This window comes from Hirsutella rhossiliensis (assembly GCF_020360975.1).
Source record: "Hirsutella rhossiliensis strain HR02 chromosome Unknown scaffold00013, whole genome shotgun sequence".
In the NCBI taxonomy this organism is placed as follows: Eukaryota; Fungi; Ascomycota; class Sordariomycetes; order Hypocreales; family Ophiocordycipitaceae; genus Hirsutella; species Hirsutella rhossiliensis.
The window spans coordinates 156,164-181,615 of record NW_025408679.1 but is presented as its reverse complement, the minus strand read 5'-3'; the positions used below and the strand labels follow the sequence as shown (position 1 = coordinate 181,615).

The following is a 25,452-nucleotide window of genomic DNA, read 5'->3' as shown; positions in this document are numbered from 1 at the left end:
TTTAAAAATATAGCGTTTACTTATAGCCTTATACTATCTTTATTAACTAGCTTATATACTTATTATAGTTAGTAAGTATAATTATAAAGATTAATAGCTTTTATAAGGCTAGTATAATTAAGTTCTATAATTATATAAGCTTTATACTATCTTTTTATATTATAATTCCTACTACTTATAAAAGCGTTTCTTTAAAGTTATTAAGGAATTTACTAAAGGTCTACCTATCTCTTTACCTAAGGGTCTATAACTTATCCTATACCTTCTCCTACTTTTATATATTACTAAATATATATATAAGGTATTAAAAGAAGTCTTATAGGTTATATTTACTTTTTAAGCTATTTTTATCTTAGAATCTAAAGATCTACTATATCTAGGGCTTTAGTAGTATATAAAAAAGTAAATACTACGCTATATTATAATAGCTATTTAAGCCTTATTTCTTATTTATTATAAACTTTATTTATAGCTAGCTAAGGAAAAAGTAAAAGGACTTAAGCTTACTATCTTAAGTTAGCTAAAAAAGTAGCTTTTATATTAATAGTACTACTACTATAACTTATATTATAAAAGTTATAAGGGCTAACGCTAGTTTTATAAATAGCTCTCTTAGTATAGTAAGAACCCTATTCTTCTTACTAGCTATTATACTTTTAATTACTTTTAAAATAGCTATAATACTTCCGATCTACTTAAAGGGTAGCGAGGTACTCCTTTAAAGAAGTAGTACCTTTTTTAAAGAGATATCTATTAAATCTATTAGTTAATAGCTTATATTATTTTAAAGTAAGTAGTAGTATATATATAAGTACTATATATAAGCTAATATTAATAAGCTATATATTATAAAGTAAACCTAAGAGGGTATAAGCTATAGTTATACTACTACTACCCTTTATTATATATAATAGTATAATAAATTAACTAAGTTACCTAGCTTATTAATTAACTATACTTATTAAGTATACTATAGTTATTAATAGTCTAAGTAACGCTTAGACTCTTATATATAGTTTCTTCCTATACTCTCTCCCTTTAGTTAATAAGCTATTACCCTTAGGTACTATACTACCTATTAGCCTAGGTTAAGATCCCTTACTACCTACGCTATATATACGCCTCTAGGCTATAGCGCCTATATATATACGCGCTTATTTAGCCTTATATATAGGGACTTAAGCCTATAGCTAATAGGTAGCTTAGTTAATATATTATAAAGTAAACCTAAGAGGGTATAGGCTATAGTCGCGCTATTATAAGGGCTTTTACCTTATATAGGACTAGACTAAGGTCTAGGCTAAGTCTATATATAAGCGGCCTCTATGCCTATATAGGCTAGGCTTATACTTCTCTTCCTTTTCCCCCTTATAGATTATTAACCTTCTTTTAATAGACTATACTTAAGCCTATACCTCTACTTACTTTATAATAGTATAATCTACCTTTTATTTTACCCTCTCTATATCCCTATATATAAAATAGCTATTTTTAGCTGCCTTTAAAGCCGACGTTTAATTACCTAATCTAGTTAAACCGCCTACGCTAGTATATATATATACGAAATATCTATACTCTTATAGTTATAAAATTAAAGTAAATATAATACTTAGTTTACCTAAGTAATTAAGAGCCTCTTATAATAGTAGGGCTCTATATAACTAAGAGCGGTACTACTATACCTTAGTAAGTTCGATAGCTCCTTCGCGGAGCTTAATCTATAGCTACTTTATATAAAAGTAAAGCTCTATATAGATAGCGCTATAATAAGGGATATCCGCGCTTAATTTAACTATCTTTACGCGAGCCTATCTCTATACTTATAAAGGTATCTCTTACTATTTACGCGGACTAATATAAATAGACTAGCCGACCTCCTTATAAAGCTCTATACTAATTATAGCGAACTTAATATAGCTAAGTTAGTAGGCTAAGAGCTTATAACGCTCTATTAAAAGTAAAGTAAAGCTATTTTAGCTTACCTTATATAGTTTAAAGAGGTACTTTATCGAGTAAATATATATAGCTAGCTTAACTTAATAAAGTATAATTACCTTATTATAAGCTTAAATATAGATTAGTATACCTATTTAAGTAAAAGGTCTATACTACTAGATATATATACTAATCTTATTTACCTTCTTTATAAGCTTAGTAATAATAAGTTTCTTTTTTCGTCTTTTTTTATAATATAAGAAGAGGATAACGCTAATAATACTATAAATATTTCTATCTTTACCTTAAAGACTAAGGATAGAAAGAGGTAGCGATAGGAGGGTCGCTATATAGGCTATAGTAGTAAATCCTATTAGTTTTTAAAGTACCCGCGCTAAGAGGCGCGGGTAAACGTACTCTAAGTAGTAGAGGGGCGTATACGCTAAGATAGAAAGGAGGTTAGGTTCGACGATAGCGACTCTAGTAATAAGTAATCTTAGTAACGCCTTTATAAGCTTTATCGGCGTCCCCTCGCGTACGGTAGTAGCTACTATATAAACGGGATATATACCTATAGTAACCGAAAAGGCGGCTAAGATATAGGAAGGCCGCTAATATAATATAACTATAGCGAAAGGGAGTGCCCGTATAGCCCTATATAAGAAGGAGCGGAGCCTTATATACCGGAGTACCGTCCCTTATATTACGGTACTAAGAGCTACTACTATACGCCGATATAGGGGGGGCGGGATACTATAAGCTTACTAAAGCTAGCTACGCGCCGTTCTACGTACCTCTACTCCTTAGCTAGAAGTACTAAAGCCCGACTCCTAGGGCGCGGCCCCTACTAATAATATAGTCTATCTAAGAAGCTCGCTTAGGAGGGTATTATACGTTATTTACTAACGTTTTTTCCGCGACTAAGCGTGCGTAGTCCGCAGAGGTTCCGTCCCTTAGCGCGGTATTAGGTATTATTTAGAGCGCGCCTCTTTAAAAGCTAGGTAGGGGTATAATATAAGGGCTTTTGCCCTATATAGGCCTAGACTAGGGTCTAGGCTAAGTCTATATATAAGCGGCCTCCGCGCCTATATAGGCTAGGCCTATACTTCTCTTCCTTTTCCCCCTCGTAGATTATTGACCTTCTTCTAACGGACCGCACCTAAGCCCACGCCTCTGCCTACTCCGTGACAGCCACTACCCCCCTCTGCCACGTACGACGTGTTGCACGCACGCGATAAAAGGTATCGAATTAACTAAGCTGCCCGGCTTGTCAATTAATCACACTTATCAACCATACCACACTTATTAACAGTCTAGGCAACGCCTAGACTCTTATAATATAGAGCTCTTCTATATACGGCTGGCCCGCACATATACGTGCGGGATCCGGCCCTCCGCACGTGACTACACGGCTTAGGCCGCGGCCCAAGCCCACAACCCATAATAGTCAAAGACTCTTACAACTATACTAGGTCGCCACGGGCGCCTACTTTTAAAGTCTAATCAGCGCCCTTAAGGCCCGGGCATAATGCGGCAAGGCGTAACCTGCTTAAAGTATCCATGGTAGCATAAACTCTCGCATACTACCGACATCGGGGATCACACTCCTGTGCATGTGGCTGTCTGAAGTCTTGACTCATGGAAGTCATTGGCTCCAGCCATGTCGGGAGTTCATTGCCTCCCTCACGTGACCTGTCTCGTGGCCATCCCAGCCGCGTCTCTTTGGTGGGGCAGCGGAGCGGGGAGTCTCAGATAGCGGACCCTCATTCGCTTTCAGAGGGCGTCACGAGACCCTCGCCTCCTCCGTCGACTACCTAGCAGCCATCCATGATCGCTTCGACGCCCGCCATCATCCATCCTGCAACTCCTGCATCCCCTCCGTATCGATCCCCTCTCCGGCAAACAACACGCTAGTCCCTCGTCTGCTCTCACACCCACCCCCATCCGTCCACGATGCCTGCGTGTGCTGCATTCTAGAGGGTGGTTCCCCGTTGAGTCCCGCGACTTGGCCATGGCAACCACCCTCGACGAGCCCGCTCGTACACCGAGATCCATTGGACCTGCTCGACTCTTCTTGACCTGAATCCGTACCTGCGACCGATACTCAAACCCCGCCATCTACCATCTGGCGATTTCCGTCCCGCGACCAAGTTGCCATCCCGTTTGGTGCGCCCGCGGCCGGCGTGCCTGCCTGCCTCTCCCTCGAGAATTTGGAGCCCGCTCCCACAGCGCCCGACATGCCTCGAAGACCCATCAAGAGCGCCACTCTTCGCGTGGCGGTTGCTCCTCGGCGAGCTTCAGCTCATCCGTCCACGCACGCTTCCAAGGACGAAACCGATGACGAGGCCAAGGCGATCCCCATCGCCTCTCTTACCCTCAACACTCCTTTGACTCTGCTCAAGACGCCCAAAAGACGCGTGCCCTCCAAACCCTTCCCTTTTATACTTTTGCCTTCGGAATTGCGCATCAAAGTATACGAGCATTACTTTGGTCACGCCGACGACGTTCTCGACCTCGGACCGGACAACTACAAGTGTATCCACAAGCTCCTGGGCCTCATGCGCGTCTGCAAGCAGATACACGCCGAGGCCACTCATCTCTTCTACAGCACCAGATCCTTCCGCATCTTTCCCACTTACCCCGGGCGCTACTTCAAGACCAAGAAGCCCCTGCTGGCCCGGCTCAAGCCTCGCCAGCGCCAATGCCTCACCTCTTTGCAGCTGCGCCTCGGTCCTGGCTGGAACGCCCCCCCGCGAGGCTGGGTCGTCAACGACGCCCTCGGACTCCAAGACTGCGCCAATGTGCACAAGCTCAGTGTCTACGTCGAATGCGACCCGAGCGACGGCTTCTTTAAGGGCTTTCGGCACTCCGAGGGCTTCTACGAAGGCTTCAGTCGCAAGCTCCTGGCCAACATCATCGACGACTTGCCCTGCCTTCACGCCATTGAGTTCGATGCGCGATCCTGCGTCAAGAAATCGGGCGCCATGATGCACGGCCTGCTTGACGTTGCGGTGCAATCCCAGCGGCTGATTCGCTGGGGGCCGGAGCGCGGCTGGACTGACGCCGAGGAGGACCCCGTCGACCCAGACCCGGCCGCTCTGTTTGAAGGACTCACTCTCCAGGGCTATGTACCGAATGTCGTCGCTGCGGCGTAGCCGTTCCGGCAAACATGGACGATGCTGCGATTTCTGTGTTTCCTTTGCGATTTGGCCGAGACGGTGTGACGTTGGTCAGCCCAACTCTAAGTATGCCCAGCGCTGCGACCTCCCGACCTTTCAGACCGTCAGTCCGCCTAGCTATTAGACATCCAGTCTATGCGCGGAGAGAAGTTGGGGCATGTGAATACTCTGCCTCAGGTACTCGTCTCCCTTAAGCGGCGATGGATCGGCGGGTAGAAACTGACGCCGCAACACAAGCAAGGGCGTGGTTGGGGACAATCGCCGATCGAGCACTGGCAGGCTGCAGTGTTCCTGGCGGTCTATGGGGCCGGAGTGCCGGAGTGTTTGGACAAGGGACCGGAAACCGGTCAGGGGTGATCGCTTGGGAAGTGGATCTGATTTTGGATGTAGGCGCAATTTGGGCAACCTTGGCACATGGTACCTGTACGCTATGGCTATGACCTTTGAAAATCATCATTCCTCTCTTCCTGGCCGCACTTGTGCCCACGGCATCCTCACCGTCTCCTTTCGTCTGCGTACACACATTTCTCGCCCAGCTGGCTATCCGCGATGGGGTCAGCCTGATTGTGACACCGGTCCGCAAGGCATCATTGTGCCCCCAGCATGGCCAAGGCATCCTTCAGCTCCTTGACGGCCGTGGGCACGTCCTCAAAGTTCAAGGCCGAGATGGCCCACTTGGCATGCTTTTGTGCCTGGTTGATATCCCGATGATTCATCGCCGAGACCGCCGGGGTGAATGCCGCGGGGGCAGTCCCTAGAGCAGCAGGAGGGACAACCGGACTCCAAGATGGGGAGGTCCAGATTCCTGGGGCGAGAACCCCCGGAGAAGATGGCGCGAGTTGAGGAGGGGATTTGGTCGGGATTTGGTGAGGTGACTGGGCGTTGGCCTGAGGACCGGCAAATGGAGCCGGGTTTGCCAGCGGGGAGAAGGGAGGCGGTGCTCCGGGCGCTTCCGGGCGCGGGCTCGGGACAAAAGCGGTGAGATCAGGCGGCGCAGACGGGTCGGGCGGGAAGTATCCCTCCTGGGCCAGCGGCGGAGGGGCCACAGGCGGCTCAGGCCCGGCGTCGTTCGCATCTGGCATGTCCTCGACCGTCGACTGCAGCGGGCGCGGGCCGAGGAGATGCTGGACGGAGGGGTCGTCGAGGCTCAGCGCAGGCTCCAACTCTTGGGCCGGGGGCTGGGGGTTGGATTCGTTGGGGTCTTTGCCCCCGCGGATGGCCTTGAGGATGCGTGCGGCGTTCCACTTGGCAAACTTGATCTTTTGCAGGGTCTCGGGGTCGGGGGGGCCCCATTCGCGGGTGAGGTCGAAGAAGGTGGCAGCCGCGTCGAACGTATCGGCTGTTTGTCTGTTTACAAGAAGACAATGGTTAGTAGTCGTGCGGACTGCGAAAACAGCCCGAGTGAGGGGAGATGATGAAGAACACACCTCGTCACCTTGTTGGCGCGCAGGGTGCGCTCGGCGCGACCAAACGTCTCCTGGGCAAACTGCTCGACGTAGGCCTGGCCGGCGTCGTTGTCGACCACGGCATCGTCGTCGGCACGCTCCAGCTTTGTGGCCTCGAGGCGCTCGATGAGCGTCTTTGTAAAGTTGAAGCAGTCGTCGTCGGTCGTGTGGAGGCTCTTGCCGACGATCTGGTTGACGGCATGGTATTCGCCTGCGGGTGCTGTGAGTAAGAACCGACGTACAGCTGGGCTTAGAGAGGAGCCTCCTGAAAGGATACAGAAGAGGACGAGAAGGGAGAAACAGAAGAGGGAGGAACCAACACCAGTAGGCAATGGCGGGCTTGACTGTCCGCAGCTGGTTTGCGCGGTTGATGAACCGGCTCACCTCTGGGATCTTGAGGGCGGTGGGCAGCGGCTCCGTCATGGCGGGCGTGCTATGGTCATTCGGTGGGCATGGGTGGCAAGCGAGTCGGGAGACGGCCGTCGTGAGATTTAGCTGGCGTCGATGTTGTTTCTTGGGCTTCCAGCGCGGATGACGCAGCCTGTCCTACCGCTGGTGCAGTCGTTCCCGTGGGAGCTCGCGCCACAGTGGCTTATCATCAGAGGGGGGGAGGGGGTGAGTACAACCAGGTACCCAGAGAGGCATCTTAGTCCCTAGAAAATCAGCGACGCCAAGGGGCGGTGGCCCGTACTTCCAAGTAACCCCAGCTGGCGCATTAACTGGTCCAGGCCCTTCGTGAGGCTTCCACGGCCAGATTAAGAGAGGTTCGAGATTCGTCGTTACACCGTGGCCTCTTTTGCTCTGTCTCAAGGCCGCTACATCGCGCCCAGCCGCCGCCGTCTCTTTCTTGAAAGGGTCATGTGAGACTCCCTGTCCATGCACCTCTGTAGCTTCTCGCCCCCTCTTTCTCGACCGACTACTTCGTACCTCACACTGCTAACTTGCCTGCCTTGATCAACTTCCCCTTCTCTCGCAGTCGGCCTTGAGCAATGCACCAGTCCGCCGCCCTCGTAGCCGCCTTGACGGCCATCCTGGCTGCCCTGCCCGCCGCCCAGGCCGGCCTGTACACCAAGAACTCTGGCGTTCTTCAGCTCGATGCTCGCTCCTACAGCAGGCTGATTGCCAAGTCCAACTACACCTCGGTGAGTCCTCTCTATTTCACCGCCGTCTGCACCGAATGCTCATGGCCTCCCAGATAGTCGAATTCTACGCCCCCTGGTGCGGCCACTGCCAGAACCTCAAGCCTGCCTACGAGAAGGCCGCCAAGAACCTCGAAGGCCTGGCCAAGGTCGCCGCCGTTGACTGCGATGAGGAGGCCAACAAGCAGTTCTGCGGCTCCATGGGCGTCCAGGGCTTCCCCACGCTCAAGATTGTCCGCCCCAGCAAGAAGCCCGGCGCAAAGCCCGTCGTCGAGGACTACCAGGGCCCGCGCACTGCAAAGGCCATCGTCGAGACTGTCGCCGAGAAGATCAACAATCACGTCACCCGCTTGACCGACAAGGACTTGAATGCCTTCTTGGCAGCGGAGAAGCCCAAGTTTGTTCTCTTCACCGACAAGGGCACCACGAGCGCGCTACTGAGGAGCATCGCCATCGACTACCTGGACACCATTTCCGTGGGCCAGATCCGCAACAAGGAAAAGGCTGCTGTGGACAAGTTTGGCGTTGAAAAGTTTCCCACCTTGATGCTTTTCCCGGCCAAGGGCAAGAACGAGAAACCAATCACATACGAGGGAGAATTGAATAAGAAAAGCCTGCTCGAATTCCTCTCCCAAGTCGGGCCTCCTAATCCGGACCCTGCGCCGACCAACGCCAAACGCGACAAGACCGCCAAGACCGACAAGGCTACCAAGGCCGACAAGAAAAGGAGTGCGTCGACCAAAGCCCCTGGCAAACAGGGCTCTTGCCCCATGGGATCTGACAAAAAGACAGGCACCGAGCCGGAGCAGACGTCCGAGTCCTCCGCCGACACAACCTCGACCAAGGCGGCGGCCCATACCCCCGACATCATCCCCATCACCGCCATCACGACCAAGGACACGTTGGTGGAAAAATGTCTTCGGCCCAAGTCCTACACCTGTGTTCTGGCCCTCGTCCCCGCCGACGCATCTGAGCAGGGAACCAAGGTCATTGAATCCCTTTCCCAGCTCAACAGCAAGTACATCCATGGCAAGAGGCATCTTTTCCCGTTCTTCTCAGTTCCCAGCAACATGGAAGGAACGTCTTCGCTGCGACATGCCCTGAAGCTCGGGTCAGGCGTCGAACTCGTTGTCGTCAACGCTCGTCGCGGATGGTGGAAACACTACGAGGGCGACTTTGGCGTAGAGAGTGTCGAAGGATGGATCGATGCCATCCGTATGGGAGAGGGCAAAAAGGCCGAGCTGCCCAAGGGCGTGGTGGTTGAAGAAGCCGAGGCGCCGAAAGGGCAGAGCTCGACCGAGGCGGAAAAGGCATCCGAGGCGACACAGGCGACGGATCCCGAGACCGAAACCAAGACGTCCAGCCCAGAGACGGAAAAAGTTGTGCACGAGGAGCTTTGAGTATTTGTACCTGTATGTATGCGACGGTTAGGAAGGAGGAAACGAGCGTTGCCCGATCATGTGTCAGGGGTTGAAAACGAACCTGATAACCCACGCCCTTGGCTGTTGCACTGATAAAGCGCGGCCGTCCTGGTTGTCGGCTCAACCGTCCAAGTCCATAGTGATTGCATCGCTCTTCTGCGCAGCGCCCTCGCGAATCATCTTGACGCCCTTGTCCTTGACCGTCTTGTCGAGGAACTGCTTGACCTGCTTGCAGCCGTCGAGCCCGACGACGAGCATGCCCTCGAGGCGACTGACCTGGACGCGGCTCTCGCAGACGAGGACGGCAACGCGGTCTGAGTCGCCGAGGGTGGCGACGGTGAGAAAGGGCAGCTCCTGCTCCTCCTGGGCGTTAAGGTCGAGCAGCGGGTCGGCGGCGTCGTCGGCGGCGGCGTAGGTCGAGGTGGAGCCGGCGGTGCAGGCGGCGACGTAGTCGGTCATGGGGATGCCGGCGTCGATGACGGCGAGGGTGGCGGCGTTGAGGAGGGCGGCGAGAAGCGAGCCGTCCTGCGAGAGGACGTGGAGCGAGACGTTGATGGCCGAGTGGGGGAAGAGGTGCGTGTGGATGGTCGAGGCGAGCGTTTTGGCGATTGTGATTTCGATTTCTTGAATTCGTCTGCTCGGGAGTCGGTCAGTCTTGTCATGGCGACAGAGAGAGTCGTTGCATCAACCGCTGGCTCTTCAACAACTCACTTGTCATTGCGCCCGCGCTTCTTGCGGTCGACGCTCGAAAAGCCCGCGACGCTGACGCCGACGTTGATGGACGCGGCATCGCGCTGGCCCCCCTGGCCGCCGGTGCGCCTCTGCTGCTGGAGGAGCTGCTGCTGCTCCGAGGGCCCCGTTACGACGCACATGACCTTTGTGTGGCCCATCTCGAGGTACGAGGAGCCGTCGGCGGCGTCCTGGGTGCGGATCTGGGCGTGCAGGCGGCGCAGCTCGTTCCAGCGGCGGCCGTCAACGCGCAGCAGCGCGAGCGAGTAGGTGGACGTGTCGAGAGGCATTGGGCAGACGTGTGCGCGTGTGTGGTCTCAGCGTCGGAGCTCTTGTGGCTTGTCGCTGCGAGACGAGTTGGGGATGTGATTTTTTTTGCGCTGCTGAGTGGAGATGTTTTGGCGTTGCGGGCGGTGTGGCTGGTGGCGTGGCTGCGGCCGATGTGGCTTTTACATAAGGTGTTCCTCTCGGTCCAGATTTCCCGCCATCGACACGCCTCTTGTTCACGCCATGACGCTGAGCTTCGGTAGCTGGAATCTAATCCTTTAATTGATGCTCCGGGTCTGGTGCATATGCAACGGCCAATGCCCACGTTTTGAGGACTCAAACTCAAAGAATGGTGGGGCTTTAGGTGAGACGGAGGGAGAGAGAAAGCGCGCGGCCCGGAGCTTCAACCGCAAGTCACTATCTCCAGGCCGGCACATCAGTCCCCGGCTTTTACGAACAACACGCCCTGCTACATCTCCGATGCCCGCCTCGCCCTCGTGTCTCGCTCTAGCTCCTTCACCCCCTCGGTTCCATATTCCCTTCCCTGTCCAACGGCCGGGTCGGATCTCAGCGCCATATGTCCAAACGCCGCGCCAGCTCCGGGGCTAGCCGGCTGCCCACGCACTTGGCTATTTCCGTTCATGATGTCATGGCCGCCAGAGCCCGCGTGCGTGGCTTGAAGCCAGACGGTACGCTAAGCAAAAGGAAGCACCACCGGCCACGCCGGGCGTCGAGAGGGAGAGACGACAACTGCCGCGCTTTGCGACGCGGCTAGTGCCCCAGAGACGATGCCGTCCTGGTTGGGCATGTGTGTGGGTATATAAGAGCAATCCTGCTTCGACCAACTCGCGTGTGCCCCTGTGCCTAGCACAATCACAGTCTTCAACGTTGCCTTGCCCGACGAACCACCCCAAGCCTCCATCAAATCCACCATGGCTCCCTCTCTCCCCAAGACCTACAAGGCCGTCGTCCTGACCCAGGCCAATGCCCCCTTCAAGCTGCAAGACATCGAGCTCCAGCGTCCCGGCCCGGGCCATGTGCTTGTCAAGGTGCTGGCATGCGGCGTCTGCTTCTCCGACGTGGGCGTCGCCGGCGGCCACATGGGCAATGTCTTCCCCCGCGTCCCCGGCCACGAGATTATCGGCGACGTTGTCGATGTCGGTCCCGATGTCAAGGCCTGGTCTGTCGGCCAGCGCGTCGGTGGGCCCTGGCACGGTGGCCACGACGCCAGCTGCCGCCAGTGCCGCCGGGGCCAGTTCCAGATGTGCGACAACGAGCTCATCAACGGCGTCTCCCGCGACGGCGGTTTCGCAGAGTACGTCTTGCTCCGCGCAGAGGCTGTCGTCTGCGTGCCCAAGAACATGGATCCCGCGGAGGTGGCCCCCCTGCTCTGCGCCGGTGTCACCGTCTTCAACGGAATCCGAAAGCTGCACGTCGAGCAGGGCAACCTCGTCGCCGTCCAGGGGCTAGGCGGCCTCGGCCACCTGGCGGTGCAGTACGCCAACAAGATGGGCTACGAGGTCGCCGTGCTCTCGTCGGGCGACGACAAGGCCAGCTTTGCCAAGGAGCTCGGCGCCCATCACTACATCAACACAAAGACCTCAGATGCCGCGGCCGAGCTTAAAAAGCTCGGCGGCGCCGCCATCATTGTCCAGACGGCCCCCAACCCCGACGTCGTCGGCGCCCTGGTCCCCGGTCTGGCCCCCTGCGGCACGCTGCTCAGCCTGGCCCCTGTCGGGCCCGTCCAGGTCGACACCGCCACCCTCGTCTCCAAGGGCGCTAGTGTCCTGGGCTGGCCCAGCGGGCACGCACTCGACAGTGAGGAGGCGATCCGGTTTGCCATGAACCACGGCGTAAAGTGCATGGTGGAGAAGTACCCCCTGGCCAAGGTCCAAGACGCCGTCGACAGCTTAAAGGCAGGCAAGCCTCGGTTCAGGAATGTCTTGGTTATGGAATAGATGCGCCCAGACCACGGCCAGGTCATGTCACCTAGAAATTCAAAGTATATCCCTGACTTGCAGAGTCTCGTAAGCCATTGGTGTCGGCCTTGCGGCGGTTCAAAGCCCATCGCCAGCTGGCGCTGATGCGCAGCGGCGTGATTATTTGTATGTGCCTAGCCAGAAACAACTTCCCCCAGCACACGGAAAACGCCCACGCCCGCTAGATTGCGACAATCGAGACCTTGCCCTGTCGTCGTTTTCCTATAATATTATTTGCGGCCGGTCAAAGGGCGCCTGGTCCATGTACACAACCACGCGGCCCTTTTCGTCAAGACTGGCCCCGCGATCCGATATTGGTGTGTACTTCTTGGTGTGCGCAACTTCCTGCCGACTCACACGTGCCTCGTCTCGGGGGATCCACAGCGTGGGCTTCGGCGTCCACAGCTCTGGAGGCAGATAGTCGCGGTATTTGTGGTCTTCGGGGTATCCGATGATGGGGAGACTGTCGGGCGGGATCATCTTGCGCAGGGCGATGAAGTCTTCATACTCCTCTGGGTGCAGCCACCGGGCGAGGAAGCTCGGAGGCCCGTCGCCGTACTTGTCACCGGCCCAGAAGCGCAACTTTTCGAGCATTTCTGGCAGCCCGACGTTTTGTGCCTGTGCTTGCACCTTGGACTTGGTGCTCGACTTGAGCCACTCGGTCAGGGCAGACTTGACGCCGCTGGCCCCCTCGATGGCCCGGTCGTTTGTCACCGTTGCCTCGTCGTCTTCTGTCTCCACGTCCTCGTCATCGTCGCCCCGCGCATCGTTCTCGCCGAATGCCTGCTCCGGGTCAAAATAGCTGCTGGCGGCGCCTGGTTCCCCTCCTTGGTCGCCCGGCCTAGCCGTGGCTTGCTCTCGCGCTCTGTCGGCCGCCGCCTTTTCCTCTCGCTGTATCTCTTCCTCGATGGCCAGTGTCTGTGGCAGGTTTTGTAAAAGCGGTGCAATGGCGTCGCTAAGCGAAAAGTGTACTAAGCCGGTGAAGATGAAAAACATGACCATCAGGGCAAGCGGCCCAAACGACAAGTGAAGGGCAAAGAGCCCAATGAGACAAAGCTCGGCCAGGTAGAGGCCGATGGTAAGATGCAACAAGGCATGCGGGTAAAAAAGGCCCTTGCTGTCCATACCAGAGTCGTAGACGAAGATTAGGTTATATCTCCAGACCAGGCGCATGACTGCCATGCCCCCGGCCGCAAAGATGAGAATCAGGGGTGCTATGCACGCGTAACTCAAAGCTGGGCAAAGCACGTCAGTAACCAGGTCGACTGAAACTGTCCAGACCTTGACGTACCAATGACTCCCATGTTGGCGTAGATTGGAAAGAGTCCCCCCCATCGCGCCGGCTGCAGCTTGTGCCAAGTCCGGTACTGGGCACGCGGCAGATTCGAGAGCCTGGACAGGCCACAGTGGCGAATCAGGGAAAAAACATGCATCAAGTTGGTTCCGCTGCTCGCCAGGCACTGGATGAGGATGTAGGACAGATAGAAATTCGACGCCATGGGAAGGTTCCTTGCGAGGACATCTTTGGCTTTGATTGGGTTCTCGAGAATGTCGGTAAAGGCGGCCGAAGCAGCCGAGGTGAGGGTGGTTACGAGGAAGACCTGGACGACCTGAAACGCAAAGTACGCCTTTTGGACAAAGAGCTCGACCATGGTGGCCGAGGGGATGCCCGCCTGCGCGCCGCAGACTGCTCAGGGTCAGTGCCGGTAGGGAAGGGGGTTTGGGGATGACGACATACCTCGCAGCATGATGGGGATGGCCGCCATCCACAAGGACAAGGCGATGGAGGGCACGAAGCCTTGGAGGAAGCTGAGGACCACCGTGGGTAGGTGCTTGATCCAGGCGAGAAACACAATGTTTTTGGCCAAAAAGTCGATCTGGGAGATGAGGCCAATGAAGGCCGAAGGAATGGACCAGAATATGACGGCAGCCGTGACGAGGGACATGATGGCAAACCTGCGGATGATGCGCTCCCACCAGGACATCCTCAGAGATTTCCAGAGAACCTCGTCAGGGTGGATGCCGAGGATTCGAGACGACATTTGCAGCGGCCGGTGGTGGGCAACGACCTGATGTGCAGCCTGCGCACTCTCTTGCGTATCAAACTCGAGAAAGGCGGCCGGCAGGGTATTTCCGTCGCCTCGGCGGACCTGCCGGCGCATCTTGAAGATCTGCAGGTTGAGTTCGCGGAGCCGGTTCCTCGTCCATCGGATGGTGTCGACACGACGCCCAAAGTTGCCCAAGGGCCGGTGATAGGGCCGAGACTGGACGGGGATGTATTGAGCGGCAACGGAGCCTCGGACGTCTGGGAGGCTTGCTTCGAGTCCGTAAGGATGGACGTAGTCGGGATCTTCTTCTTTGACAGTCTCGCACTTTGAATCTTGTTTGGCTGCGGCAGTATCAAGGTCGCTGGCGCCGCCGGGCTTCTCGCTGGATCCGTCAGCTTGGAGATACGACCCGGGCAGCTCAAGCACGAGGTGGCCACCGCGTGGAGTGGGTTCGTTGCCGCTGCAGCTCGAGAGGGTGACGAGGTCTTGCCGAGACGTGACGGAGTCGGTTGCCGAAATGGGAGGTTCGGGCCTTCGAGATGACTTGGAGGACTTTTTGAGCTGCTTCTGCTTGGCCTTGTTTGCCTTTTGGATCAGCTCAATCTCTGCCCTTTCGAGCCTAGTGGCCGTCTGCTCCCGTTCCTTGATGAGGTTGGCCAGGGCCTTCGTGGTTCGAGGAATGTGAACGCGCCTAACAGAGTCCCCATAGAGCTTGCGGAGGCGCTGTTCGTCAAGATACTCTTTGGGGATGCCGGTCAGGAGCACGGTGCGGGAGGAGATGCGCTGCGAGTAGTAGGGGGAGGAGAGGTAGGCCTGCCGGAGGTTGACATAAAAGATGCATTCGCGCACAATCATGTATAAGACGAAGCCTAGACAGCGAGTCAGCGTGGCCCATGGTTTCAAAGGCATGAGATCCGTACCGAAAAAGACCCAGGCTATGAGTGCGTGCGCATAGAGCTTTTTCGGGTCCTGGACGTTGCCGATGGTCAATAGATCGAGTTGCGTGAGCCCTCCGCCGCCAGTGGCGTGGATTGGAAAGAGAACGGGCCATAGGATGATGCAGCCGCCGAGGCAGATATTCCTGACGACCTTGAGGAAACGCAGGAAGAAGAAGCCATCAAGAGAGCCATGGTTGAGGACAAAGGTATCGGGGATCTTGAAGAAGGGAACGACCCAGTTGAGCCAGCCGCCGGGCAACGGGGGAGTCGGGAACCTGCAAGGCGATGAGCACGTCGGCAGCGGCGTGAGGCGCGGGGGTCATACTCAGGGGCCCTGAGGCCGGGGATAGATCGGGGCGCGTAAACGCGACTGCATCGGCGGCGGAGGATGATGAAGATGACGACGCAGACGACGAGGTAGATGATGACGGGGATGAAGGTGGCGCCGAGTTTGCTGAGCGACGACGTCTTGCTGTTGGAGGCGGTGCTGAGAGTGCCTCCGCCCGACGAGTCTTGGCGGCCGGAGCCAACACGGGGGTCGCTGCCGTTGCCGTCTTTCTAGAAAATTGCGGGACCAGTCAGACGATTGGAACGGCGCGGCATGGATCAGAGGCGTACAAAGAGGTCGAGGAAGCCTCGAGCCTGGAGCCAACGGGGCGCGTTGGCCATGGAGGAGTCGTCGGGGGGGGGAGAGGGTTGGGCGTCAGGCGGCACGGGCATGGTGAGGCGCCTTCATCGCGTCATCCGGGGCGTCGGTGCCTGAAGGTGTCGAGAGTTTGCAGGCTGGACGCGGTACGGACAAGGGCGAGGAGGTGTGCGCGACGACGCAGAGAAGCCGTAGAGAGATGGGATGAGAAGAAGAGGATGGATGAGACATGGGCCGCCGGGCTGAGGAAAAATCCGAGCCGCCAGCCCCACTTCCACTGGCTCGCGCCTAAGCGCGGCCGCCGTTTGATATCATGGGCGCTCCAAGGGCGCTAAGAGGCAGCCTGGAAAGGCGATGCGGTACCCGTAAGAAACAAATCATCATAGGGCCGTTAACGGGATGGCCGTAGTGCGATGCTCGACATGCAACGGCGCTGCACGGCTCGACATTGAGTACAACATCGTGATGCCACCATGCCGGTGACGCTGCCAAGTGCAAGTTGGGTACTGAGCAAAAGGTCCTAAACTGATGAATGAAGTTACGGTACGGATAGTGGACATATAGGGGCACCGTGCAGTAGTGCCGCATAGACTGTGCTGATGCAAGACCTCTCCCTCCCTGATGCCCACCACCCACGCCAATCGGATGGTCCAACGTGGTCCGTCTAAGACGATCGGCATATATATACTTCGTATTCGTACTTGGTACAGCAAGAGGCTGCTCCCCAAACGCATGTATACCATACCTGCTGACTCTGGAGTCAAGACACATCCGTGCTAGAGCTCAAACTCGAGCACCGCCCATTGTTAAAACGTTTTCTGCCAGGCTTCGATATGGCAGGCAGGCACACCGACCGCAACCCTCGGCCTCTGCCCCTTGGGCGCCCTTCTGCTGCCGGCTGAGTTGAGGTCCGTCTTATGCCGCGCAAGACACTCTGATACCAAAGTGTGGCCACATGTCCAACCTCTACCAAGTACCAAGTCTAGGGCCGCGTGTAGTCGCCGTCTGTGCCGAGAACATGAAACTTCGGTGCATCCTTCCGCTCTCGCTCTCACCTAAGCCCTCCTAGTCTTCCACCATTCTTCACTAATGCATGTGCGTTGCAGAGGCGACGCTTTTCATCTCGTACGTGCTGACTTCGTCACTTGGTACAAAGGTAATAGAAAAGTCTAATTCCGGTTTGTGAGGCTTATCCTGCTCCGGGAAATCTTTCAGCCTCCTGTACTTTGTAGAGTAAACTGTCGTTATCATTGGAACCAGTGGTTGGACATCAAGTCAAGTGCAGGGCAATTATCGCTACACTATTTCCTTTCCACCTCCGCCCCGTCCAACAAAATATGCCGATGAGTTGTTCGTGTAACCTCACAATACACCAAGAGTGAGTGCGTGCTATCATCAGGAAACGCATCCAAGCAATCCGTAGAATAAGGCTACACTGGCAAATGGGTCGAGTATCCGAAATTCCTTAATTGTCACTCCGAGTTGAGCCAGCCAACGGTTGAGTTATGAATCCAGTTTCGGGGATAACTCAGCAGCCAAATTTCTTGTTCTTCGTGACAACAACACCGTGACTCTCTTTCCTGGGAAACGTAGCTTACAGTGGCTTGCCGTTCGCAAGGGTGCATCGGCGCAGAACTGGGCTTTGCGGATATCCGAAGGAGCAAGCTCAACAATACCGTCCTTCAACCACTTCAGTCCTATTCCAGACTGCTTCTCCCTCTGAGTAGTCACCGTCGGGTCAGTCAGCCTCAAAGCAAACACGTGGGTTCGATCACACATTCCCGCGGGTATACTTATGTGCTCCTGATTTAGACACGATAACTTGCCCAGCGAGCCAAAAGTCCAGGGTATTCGGTCCAGTTTTGACACGAGACAATTGAAATCGCATCAAACGACCTATACGTACGAGGTAATCCATTTTTTCGGCCAGGTCGTGTGTGCTTCAATGACAGATGACGGCAGTGTCTTGGAAAGCGACAGAACCGTGTGAGAGGCACACTGCTTGACCTCGCCAGGAGCAGCTGTTATTCGCCAAGAGGCGTATTTGTTCACCCCCCCCCCCCGGTTGACGGTAAGGCTTGCCGGGCTCCGACGGCCCAATGCGTATCTTCTTGTGGCTGTCTGGCTGGTGGCCTTGAAGATGATCAATCTTTGTTATCACAAACGATGAATCGGGCATAAAACATCAGACCTAACTCTGATTCAAGATGCCTTCACAATCTTTGGCGCCCCGCGATACCCAAGAAGCTTTGCCAACTGCGGAAACGAAGCATGACGTGTCAGTTATGCCAAGAAACTCGCGCACTGGCTTCCAGCTATAGAGAATTCGCTCATGCGCCTTTGAGCTGTGACGGTGCAATCAGCTCTAGGGGTGTTCTCCCTTTTCATGGCGGATCCCCGAACGATTGATGGTGCTCGCCGTTGGCACGCAGCTGAAGCAGGCCTATTGTGCGGAGTATGACGAGCACAGTAAACCCTGAACCTCATTTGCGAGCCGTGAGATGGTCTAGGCCTTTTCAATGACCGCGACCTGAGCTCGCAGACTCCCACGTGGGCGGAGTCTGAAGTGAGCTGGTCCCCTGGTGGCTTGGACCCATGCGGCTGAACCCTCGCTGTTGATCCCTTGCCATGGGTCCAATGAGATCGGCGCGTTAATGTTAAAAGGCGGTGGCGCCTCTAATATGCCCAGTAGTGCTACCTGGGCTGCTGGCAAGCGAGCTCATCAGTCTCTTGGTTAGCTACCGCGAATGTATTGTACGGCCTGCTGGGACATTTGCGAAGTGACGTGTAAAAACTGACAGCCTGCTGATCAAAGGAGGTCCGGGAGCAACTTCTAGAGCTCAGTCACCCCAGGTGTAGCATCCGCCTCTCCCTCTAGCTTGATCTTGTCCACGAAACCCAGCAGCCTCTAGCCCCTGCCTGCTCCGTACCCGTAATGCTTGCTCAAAGCCGGCTTCAAGTGCACCACGCCCAGCCGGCCAAGGGCCCAGTCCACTCGGTTAATCTTGTCTGGATCTCTATCGCCTCCTTGAGCTTGGCTTGGTCATACAGCACTACAGCTGCAACATATAGACGTGCGGGTGGAAGACCAGGTTGACCGAGAACACTGAGGTGGAAGAAGTCGCAAAGCCGCGCCCGGTGTGAGGATCGTAGTGAAGCGTCGCCGCACGTCAGATTGTATCCTACCGCCTTGGCGTTGGTGGCCGCGAGGCCGATGACGAGGTTCGAGTCAGGGTCGACGCCGGATGTAACACCGGGGAAGCTGTAGAGGATGGTAATGGGAGACACCATGGTAGTGGGAGACAACATGGCAACGTCACCTAAGAATTTGTAAACAACTGACTGCTGCATCGTGCCGACAAACTTTGGCGCAGTGTAGGCGTGCGCGTCAAAGCGTTATGAGAAAAAGTATCTATGCAAATAGAGAAAAGTGTCTGGAATACTAATGCTCAAGATATATTACGCCTTCTAAGTTGCCTCTATTATTTGCGAGAAAGTGTTCGTATATTGTCAGTGCAGTATACCTAAGTATATCTCGACCTGAGGTGGTGATCGTCTCTTGGCTTAAGCCGACAGTTGTGTTGGTGGCTGCGTGTCGTACACATTGTACGTACGTTCTCAAAGCCACAATGTTTCCGCGGTTTTTCATTCATCCCCCTTTCCCCACATACCGTTTCTCTCGCTGTCTCCGTCGAGCCGCAGTCGTCATATTCCTATTATGGGACTGCACCATGACGGGGTGCTTGAACGCCGCTGCCGTCGACATTGGGTCCACGTACTACTGTGCAACGCATATCGGGGCGGCTCGATGACGACCAATACAAGACAACCCTGGACGCAGACTTGATCGCCTTGAGAGAGAAGATTAACCACGAGGCATTCGTGCGACGCGCGAGAGAGCTTGCTGGGGGCGAGACACAGGGTCCAGATGACCGAGGTCCATTGGGACGCAGCCAAACGGGTCGTATGCTGCTCATCTTGAGCTGGTTTTGGAAGGCCTTCAACAGACCATTGAGATGCGAGACGAGGGAGAGCTATTTATAGGCGGCAACGGACGCCATAGGTGAGTCCTGATGACTTCCCTCTCTTATAAGCATCGCGAATTGAACTTCCCGACCTCTCAGGTTCTGCGTGCTAGTTACCAGAGTCTTTTTTTTATCATTACTCGCATGCAGCCTCTAGGGCCATGGAAAGGGTAGCTATAAAGGTAAAGATAAAGGAAAGGCTAGTTTAGTTCCCCCCGCGCGGTGTTTTCACCCCCTAAGGGCCCTAGGGCCCCTAGGTTACTCCTTTTCGAGCTACTTAGCTATCCCTATCTCTATTTTAGCTAGGAAGGTTAGAAGGGCTTCCCTTCTTTCCTTAGAGCTATAGAAAAGAGGTAGGCTAAGGGCCCCCTTCTATTTCTTAGAGGCCTAGTAAAGGACCTCTCTTTCCCTCCTATAGTTTAGGCACCTTAGGATATAGTATCTAGCCATATACCTTCCTTAGCTATAGCGGTAGTCGTTCCGGTCTACCTTATTAGTCCTTTTTAGGAAGGAAAATAGGAAGCCGGCCTTAAAAAGGAGCTAGTAAAAGGCCGAGTATTACGACCACGGTCTAGCGAACCGCGGGGGACCAGTATATATTACGAGGACACGTAACGTAGGGAGCAAGGAATATTAAACGGACCGACGGGCTAATTAAGTATCGAGCGACGGGTTACTTAAGCGCTCTAACGCTCTACGGCTAGGATCGTAGGATCGCTCTAACGCTCTAGCGCTCCTAGGCGACGGGATTACCTAGTGCTCCTAGCGATCTAGGGAAGCTCTTAAGATATATAAGGAAGGAATAAAATACTCCTTTAAATAAATAGCTTAAAAACTTTTAATATAATTACTATAATCTTTATTATAATCTTATCCTTAATTTTAATTACTTAATTACTTAGTTATAGTCTATAGTCTATAACCTTTAACTAATTATTAATATAATATACTTATTATTACTTAGACTATACCTTTCTATATTTATTAATATAAACCCTTTAATAGGTTTATCCTTTAAGAATAATATTAATTATTATATATTATTATTATTATTATTATTAAGATTATACTAAGGACCTAGCTAGAAGTATTTAAAACTTTAATATTAAATAAAAGGGAAAAACTAAAGTACTTAAAGGAAAACCCTCCCCTCTTTTAATATAGGTCCGCTTTAAACGAGGTTATAGTAGTAGTATATAGGAAATTTACGCTAGCTACTATAGGCTTCTCCTATATATTTATATTTTAGCGTAGGCCCTCTTAAGCTATAGCCGCTACTATCTTAAGCGGCCGCGGCCTAGGCTTACTAGCCTAGGCCTAGGGTTATAGGTAGTAGTTATAAGAGTCTTTAACTATTATAGGTAATAAGCTTAGGCTACGGCCTAAGCTATATAGTTATATATAAAGGGCCGGATCCTATATATATAGGGGCGGGCTAGCCGTATATAAAAGAGCTCTATATAGCTTATTAATATTATCTTATAGACGGTACCTACGTATATACTTTTACTTACTCTATAATAGTATAAGCTATTAACTAATAGATCTAATAGATATCTCCCTAGAAAGGGTGCCGCTTCCTTAAGGGAGCACCCCGCTACCCCCTAGGCGGATAGGAAGTATTATAGCTATCCTAAAAGCGATTAAAAGCGCGACGGCTAGCGAGAAGAACGAGGTTCTTACTATACTAAGGGAGCCGTCTACGAGACTAGCGTTAACCCCTACGACCTTAGTAATACTAGTTACGGCGGTAGTACTACCGATATAAAAGCCGCTTCCTTAGCTAACTTAGGACGGTAAGCCTAAGTCCTTTTACTTCTTTCTTAGCCGGCTATAGACGAAGTTTATAATAGATAAGAAATAGGGCTTAAATAGCTATTATAATATAGCGTAGTATTCGCTACTCTATATACTACTAAAGCCCTAAATATAGCGGATCTCTAGATTCTAAGATAAGGGCGGCCTTAGAGGTAAACGCGACTTATAGGACTTCTTTTAATACCTTATATATACGTTCGGTAATATATAGGAGCGGGAGAAGGCATAGGATAGGCTATAGACCCTTAAGTAAAGGGATAGGTAAACCTTTAGTAAACTCCTCCCTAACTTTAAAGAAACGCTCTTATAAGTAGCGGGAACTATAGTATAGGAAGATAGCGCGAAGCTTATATAGTTATAGAACTTAATTACGCTAGCCCTATAAGAGCTACTTATCCTTATAATTATACCTACTAACTACGGCGAGTATATAAGCCGGTTAATAAAGGTAGTATAGGGCTATAAGTAAACGCCGCGTTTTTAAAAGCTTTATAAGCGCACGCTATATAGCGGTAATAGGATTACTACCCCTCTATAAAAGGAATAGCTAACTATCGATACTAATAGAGATACCTTAATATTAGCTACCTATATAGACCGAGCTAAATATAGTAGGAAGTCGTTATCGAATATCCTTTATACTATCCCGCTATCTAAGTAGCGGGCGAAGTAAGTAATAAGTAAGGAAATTAGGAAAAAGAAAGCTAACGGCCGCTACCTACGTTATAGCGCGTTTATATACTTTATATTAAAATGCCCCTTCCTTTTAGCTAAGCGGCCTATAGTAGTTTAAGTAGCGAAGATAGAACCGCTCCTTACCTTAGACGATAAAGAGGACTCCGCTCTCTTAAGCCTAAAGGAAAAAGAGTAGCTTTAGAGTAAAAATAGGCTCTAGAGCCCTAATTACTAGTACTAGTAAAGGAAAAGGAGGAATTATCCGCTTATATAGAAAAGGAGCCTACTTTAATATAGGTTATAGTTAATAACTCCTTACCTATCGCTGCCCTTATAAATAAGGGCTACTAGTACTACGCTATAGTTAACGAGGCGCTTATATAAGAGATATAAGTATTAGTAGAAAAGATCGCCTTAAGGCGAGTAAAAAGCGCCTTAAGCGCGATAGAAGGTATAGTAATTAAGGGTATTATATAGCTAGCTATAGAGGTCGATAGTTACTATAAGCTTATTATAGCCTATATAATCCCTTAACTAGAGTTTTCCTTAATCCTTAGGAAACCCTAGTTATTATATATAGAGTTATACTCGGTTTTATACTAAAAGAAGCTATAGTTTAGGCCTATATAATAGTAGGTCCGCTATAACGATAGTTCTATAAGTATAGGACTAAGTATATAAGCTTTAAACTTAGTATAAGAAGTCCTTACCTTTATCTTTATAGAAACTATACGATAGTTAAAGTAAAAGGAAGGCTAGGTAGCGGCTAATATAGCGGTCTATATAGTTAGCTTAGCGGATATCGATAAGGCCCTTTAAGTAAAGAAGCTAAAGTTACCCTCTAAGCTATAGTAGTAGATACTAGAGCGCTTTTATAACCTCCTACCGCTATTTAAGTCCTAGGAAGTAAATAAGCTTAACTTATATAAGCTAGGGGTAAACTATAAGATTATACTCTATACTAATAAGAAGAGGTAGGAACTACTTATACCGTTTAAACCGCTATATAATATATTATACGCGGAGCTATTAATACTAAAGAAAACGCTAAGGGACCTCTTAAATAAGGGTTTTATTTAAGTAAGTAGCTCTAAAGTAAGAGCGCTAGTCCTATTTATATATAAACTAAGGAGCGGGATATAGTTCTATTATAACTATAGAGCTCTAAACGTAATTACGAGGCTAGACCGCTACCCCTTACCCTTAATCTTAAATACGCTCTATAACCTTTTAAAGGTAAAGTAGTTTATAAAGCTAGATATAAAATAGGCGTTTTATAAGGTATAGATCTTAGAGGGTAACGAGTAAAAGACAGCGTTCTATATACGCTATAGCTTATTTAAGTAGCTTATAACGCCTTTTAGCCTCTTAAGAGCGCCCGCTACCTTTTAGTATTATATTAATAATATACTTTAGGGCTTCCTTAATAAGTTCGCCTTTATATATATAGATAATATCCTTATCTATATAAGCGGCTCTTATAAGGACTATATATAGAAAGTATAAAAGGTCTTAGAGCGCCTCTAACTTTATAGGCTCTACCTCGACCTAGATAAGTATAAATTCGGGGTTAAGAGGGTTAAGTACCTAAGCTTTATTATTTATATAAGTATAAGTATATAGGCGGATCCTATAAAGATCTAAGCAATTTAGGACTAAGCTGCCCTAACTATATAGATAGGCGTATAGAGCTTCCTTAAGTTCGCGAACTATTATAAGATATTTATTAAGGGCTTTTCTTATATTATAATACCCTTAAACGAGATTACTAGGAAGTAGACTACCTTTTATTAAGGGCCTATATAAGAAGGAGCGTTCTATACGCTTAAGGACCTATTCTCTTAAGCCTTAGTATTACTTTAATAGGACTTTAACCGGTCTATATTAGTTAAAGTAAACTATAATAGCTAGGCACTTAAAGGAACGCTCTCTTAAGAGGTAAATAGGCAAAAGTAACTAATAGCATTCTACTCTTATAAGCTAACCTTAGTAGAGCGGAATTACGCTATTTATAATAAAGAGATACTAGTAATTATTAGCTACCTTAAGTAATAGTAAGCGGAGCTCTAGAGCTATAAGAGCTTCGAGGTTCTTATAGACTATAGGAACCTTAAGTACTTTATAACTCGCTAGTACCTCTTAGAGCGGTAAGCCTACTAAGCGGAGTATCTCTTACGCTTTAACTTCTTAATTAAGTACCGCTTTAAGCGGGACTCTATAGTCCTAGACGCGCTTTCCTAGAGGGATTAAGACCGGCTAATAGGAGCGGATATTAAGGCCTAGGATCTATAGCTTATCCTATAAGAAGTACTATAGACTTATATAAGAGCTTCCCTAGTAAAGGAAAACGCGGTGCTAGCGAATAAGCTTCCCCTTACGCCCTTACCTTAGTTTAGTAAGGAGGGATAGACCGGCCTAAGAGCGCGCGCGGCGAGAGTATTCTAAGATAAGGCCCTTTAACGCTTATAGGATAGGATAGCGGCTCTAGACTATACCTATAAGGGCGTGCGCCGTACTATTAAGTCTAGCGCTTAACGCTTAGATCTAAAGCTAAAGCTAAAGGTATAGGTAGCTAACTACTATATTAACCTATAAGGGTATCTACGCTAGCGGGGGAGACTATAGGTACTAAGTGCACCGTATATTATAGAAGCTAAGTAGAAGGAGGGACCGCTAGAGCTAGATAAATAGAACGAGCTTTAAGGGAGGCTAGTCTAACTTATCTATAACTCTAGCGTTATAGGTTACCTAGGTAGATAGGGTATAGTAGTAGGCCTTATTAAGGACTTTTACTAGCCCCTCTTATAATACTATATTTATCGCTTCCTCTATAACTATAATATCTATAGCTATATAAAGATCTAAAGGGCGTAGCTTAAGGGGCTATTAAAGTAGCTTTTAGTACTAAACTAGTTTTATATATATATATAAATAGACTTTATAATAGACCTCCCGCTTATAAAGGGCGGTAACCGCTATATATAGGTAATTAAGGACCGATTTAGTAAATTAGTAGTACTAAAGCTAATACTGTTTATAAATATAGAAGCTTATATAGAGCGCTTCCTTTAGTACTAAGCCTACTTATATAGCTAGCCGGCCTCTATTATAAGCGATAAAGGGTCGAACTAAACTAGCTACTTTTAGTAGTACTTATACTAGCTACTTTAGGTTATATAGCTACTTAGTATAGCTTATTACCTATAAA

The 25,452-nt window shown here is 50.5% G+C and overlaps 7 protein-coding genes across 7 annotated transcripts; 3 read left to right on the top strand and 4 right to left on the bottom strand.

Moving 5' to 3' along the window:
• Positions 1-4,172: 4,172 nt before the first annotated feature.
• HRG_09545 (3 exoribonuclease family protein) lies at positions 4,173-5,090 on the top strand (the record flags this gene model as incomplete). The annotated part of the gene is made up of 1 exon (XM_044868016.1): positions 4,173-5,090. The coding sequence occupies one exon, from the start codon at positions 4,173-4,175 to the stop codon at positions 5,088-5,090; it is 918 nt and encodes a 305-aa protein (XP_044716597.1).
• A 611-nt stretch (positions 5,091-5,701) lies between these two features.
• HRG_09544 (vta1 like domain-containing protein) lies at positions 5,702-6,982 on the bottom strand (the record flags this gene model as incomplete). Its single annotated transcript, XM_044868015.1, has 3 exons — positions 5,702-6,461; positions 6,542-6,770; positions 6,880-6,982. 3 exons carry the CDS (start codon positions 6,980-6,982, stop codon positions 5,702-5,704), a joined length of 1,092 nt encoding a protein of 363 aa, XP_044716596.1.
• Positions 6,983-7,548: 566 nt separating this feature from the next.
• HRG_09543 (thioredoxin domain-containing protein) lies at positions 7,549-9,098 on the top strand (the record flags this gene model as incomplete). Its single annotated transcript, XM_044868014.1, has 3 exons — positions 7,549-7,701; positions 7,755-8,427; positions 8,491-9,098. The coding sequence occupies 3 exons, from the start codon at positions 7,549-7,551 to the stop codon at positions 9,096-9,098; spliced, it is 1,434 nt and encodes a 477-aa protein (XP_044716595.1).
• Positions 9,099-9,239: 141 nt separating this feature from the next.
• Positions 9,240-10,138, bottom strand: HRG_09542 (3' exoribonuclease family protein; the record flags this gene model as incomplete). The annotated part of the gene is made up of 2 exons (XM_044868013.1): positions 9,240-9,753; positions 9,831-10,138. 2 exons carry the CDS (start codon positions 10,136-10,138, stop codon positions 9,240-9,242), a joined length of 822 nt encoding a protein of 273 aa, XP_044716594.1.
• A 909-nt stretch (positions 10,139-11,047) lies between these two features.
• Positions 11,048-12,073, top strand: HRG_09541 (alcohol dehydrogenase groES-like domain-containing protein; the record flags this gene model as incomplete). Its single annotated transcript, XM_044868012.1, has 1 exon — positions 11,048-12,073. One exon carries the CDS (start codon positions 11,048-11,050, stop codon positions 12,071-12,073), a length of 1,026 nt encoding a protein of 341 aa, XP_044716593.1.
• Positions 12,074-12,316: 243 nt separating this feature from the next.
• HRG_09540 (calcium-dependent channel, putative phosphate domain-containing protein) lies at positions 12,317-15,800 on the bottom strand (the record flags this gene model as incomplete). Its single annotated transcript, XM_044868011.1, has 6 exons — positions 12,317-13,329; positions 13,386-13,781; positions 13,833-15,011; positions 15,063-15,355; positions 15,406-15,638; positions 15,699-15,800. 6 exons carry the CDS (start codon positions 15,798-15,800, stop codon positions 12,317-12,319), a joined length of 3,216 nt encoding a protein of 1,071 aa, XP_044716592.1.
• Positions 15,801-18,681: 2,881 nt separating this feature from the next.
• Positions 18,682-19,077, bottom strand: HRG_09539 (uncharacterized protein; the record flags this gene model as incomplete). The annotated part of the gene is made up of 1 exon (XM_044868010.1): positions 18,682-19,077. One exon carries the CDS (start codon positions 19,075-19,077, stop codon positions 18,682-18,684), a length of 396 nt encoding a protein of 131 aa, XP_044716591.1.
• Positions 19,078-25,452: the final 6,375 nt, after the last annotated feature.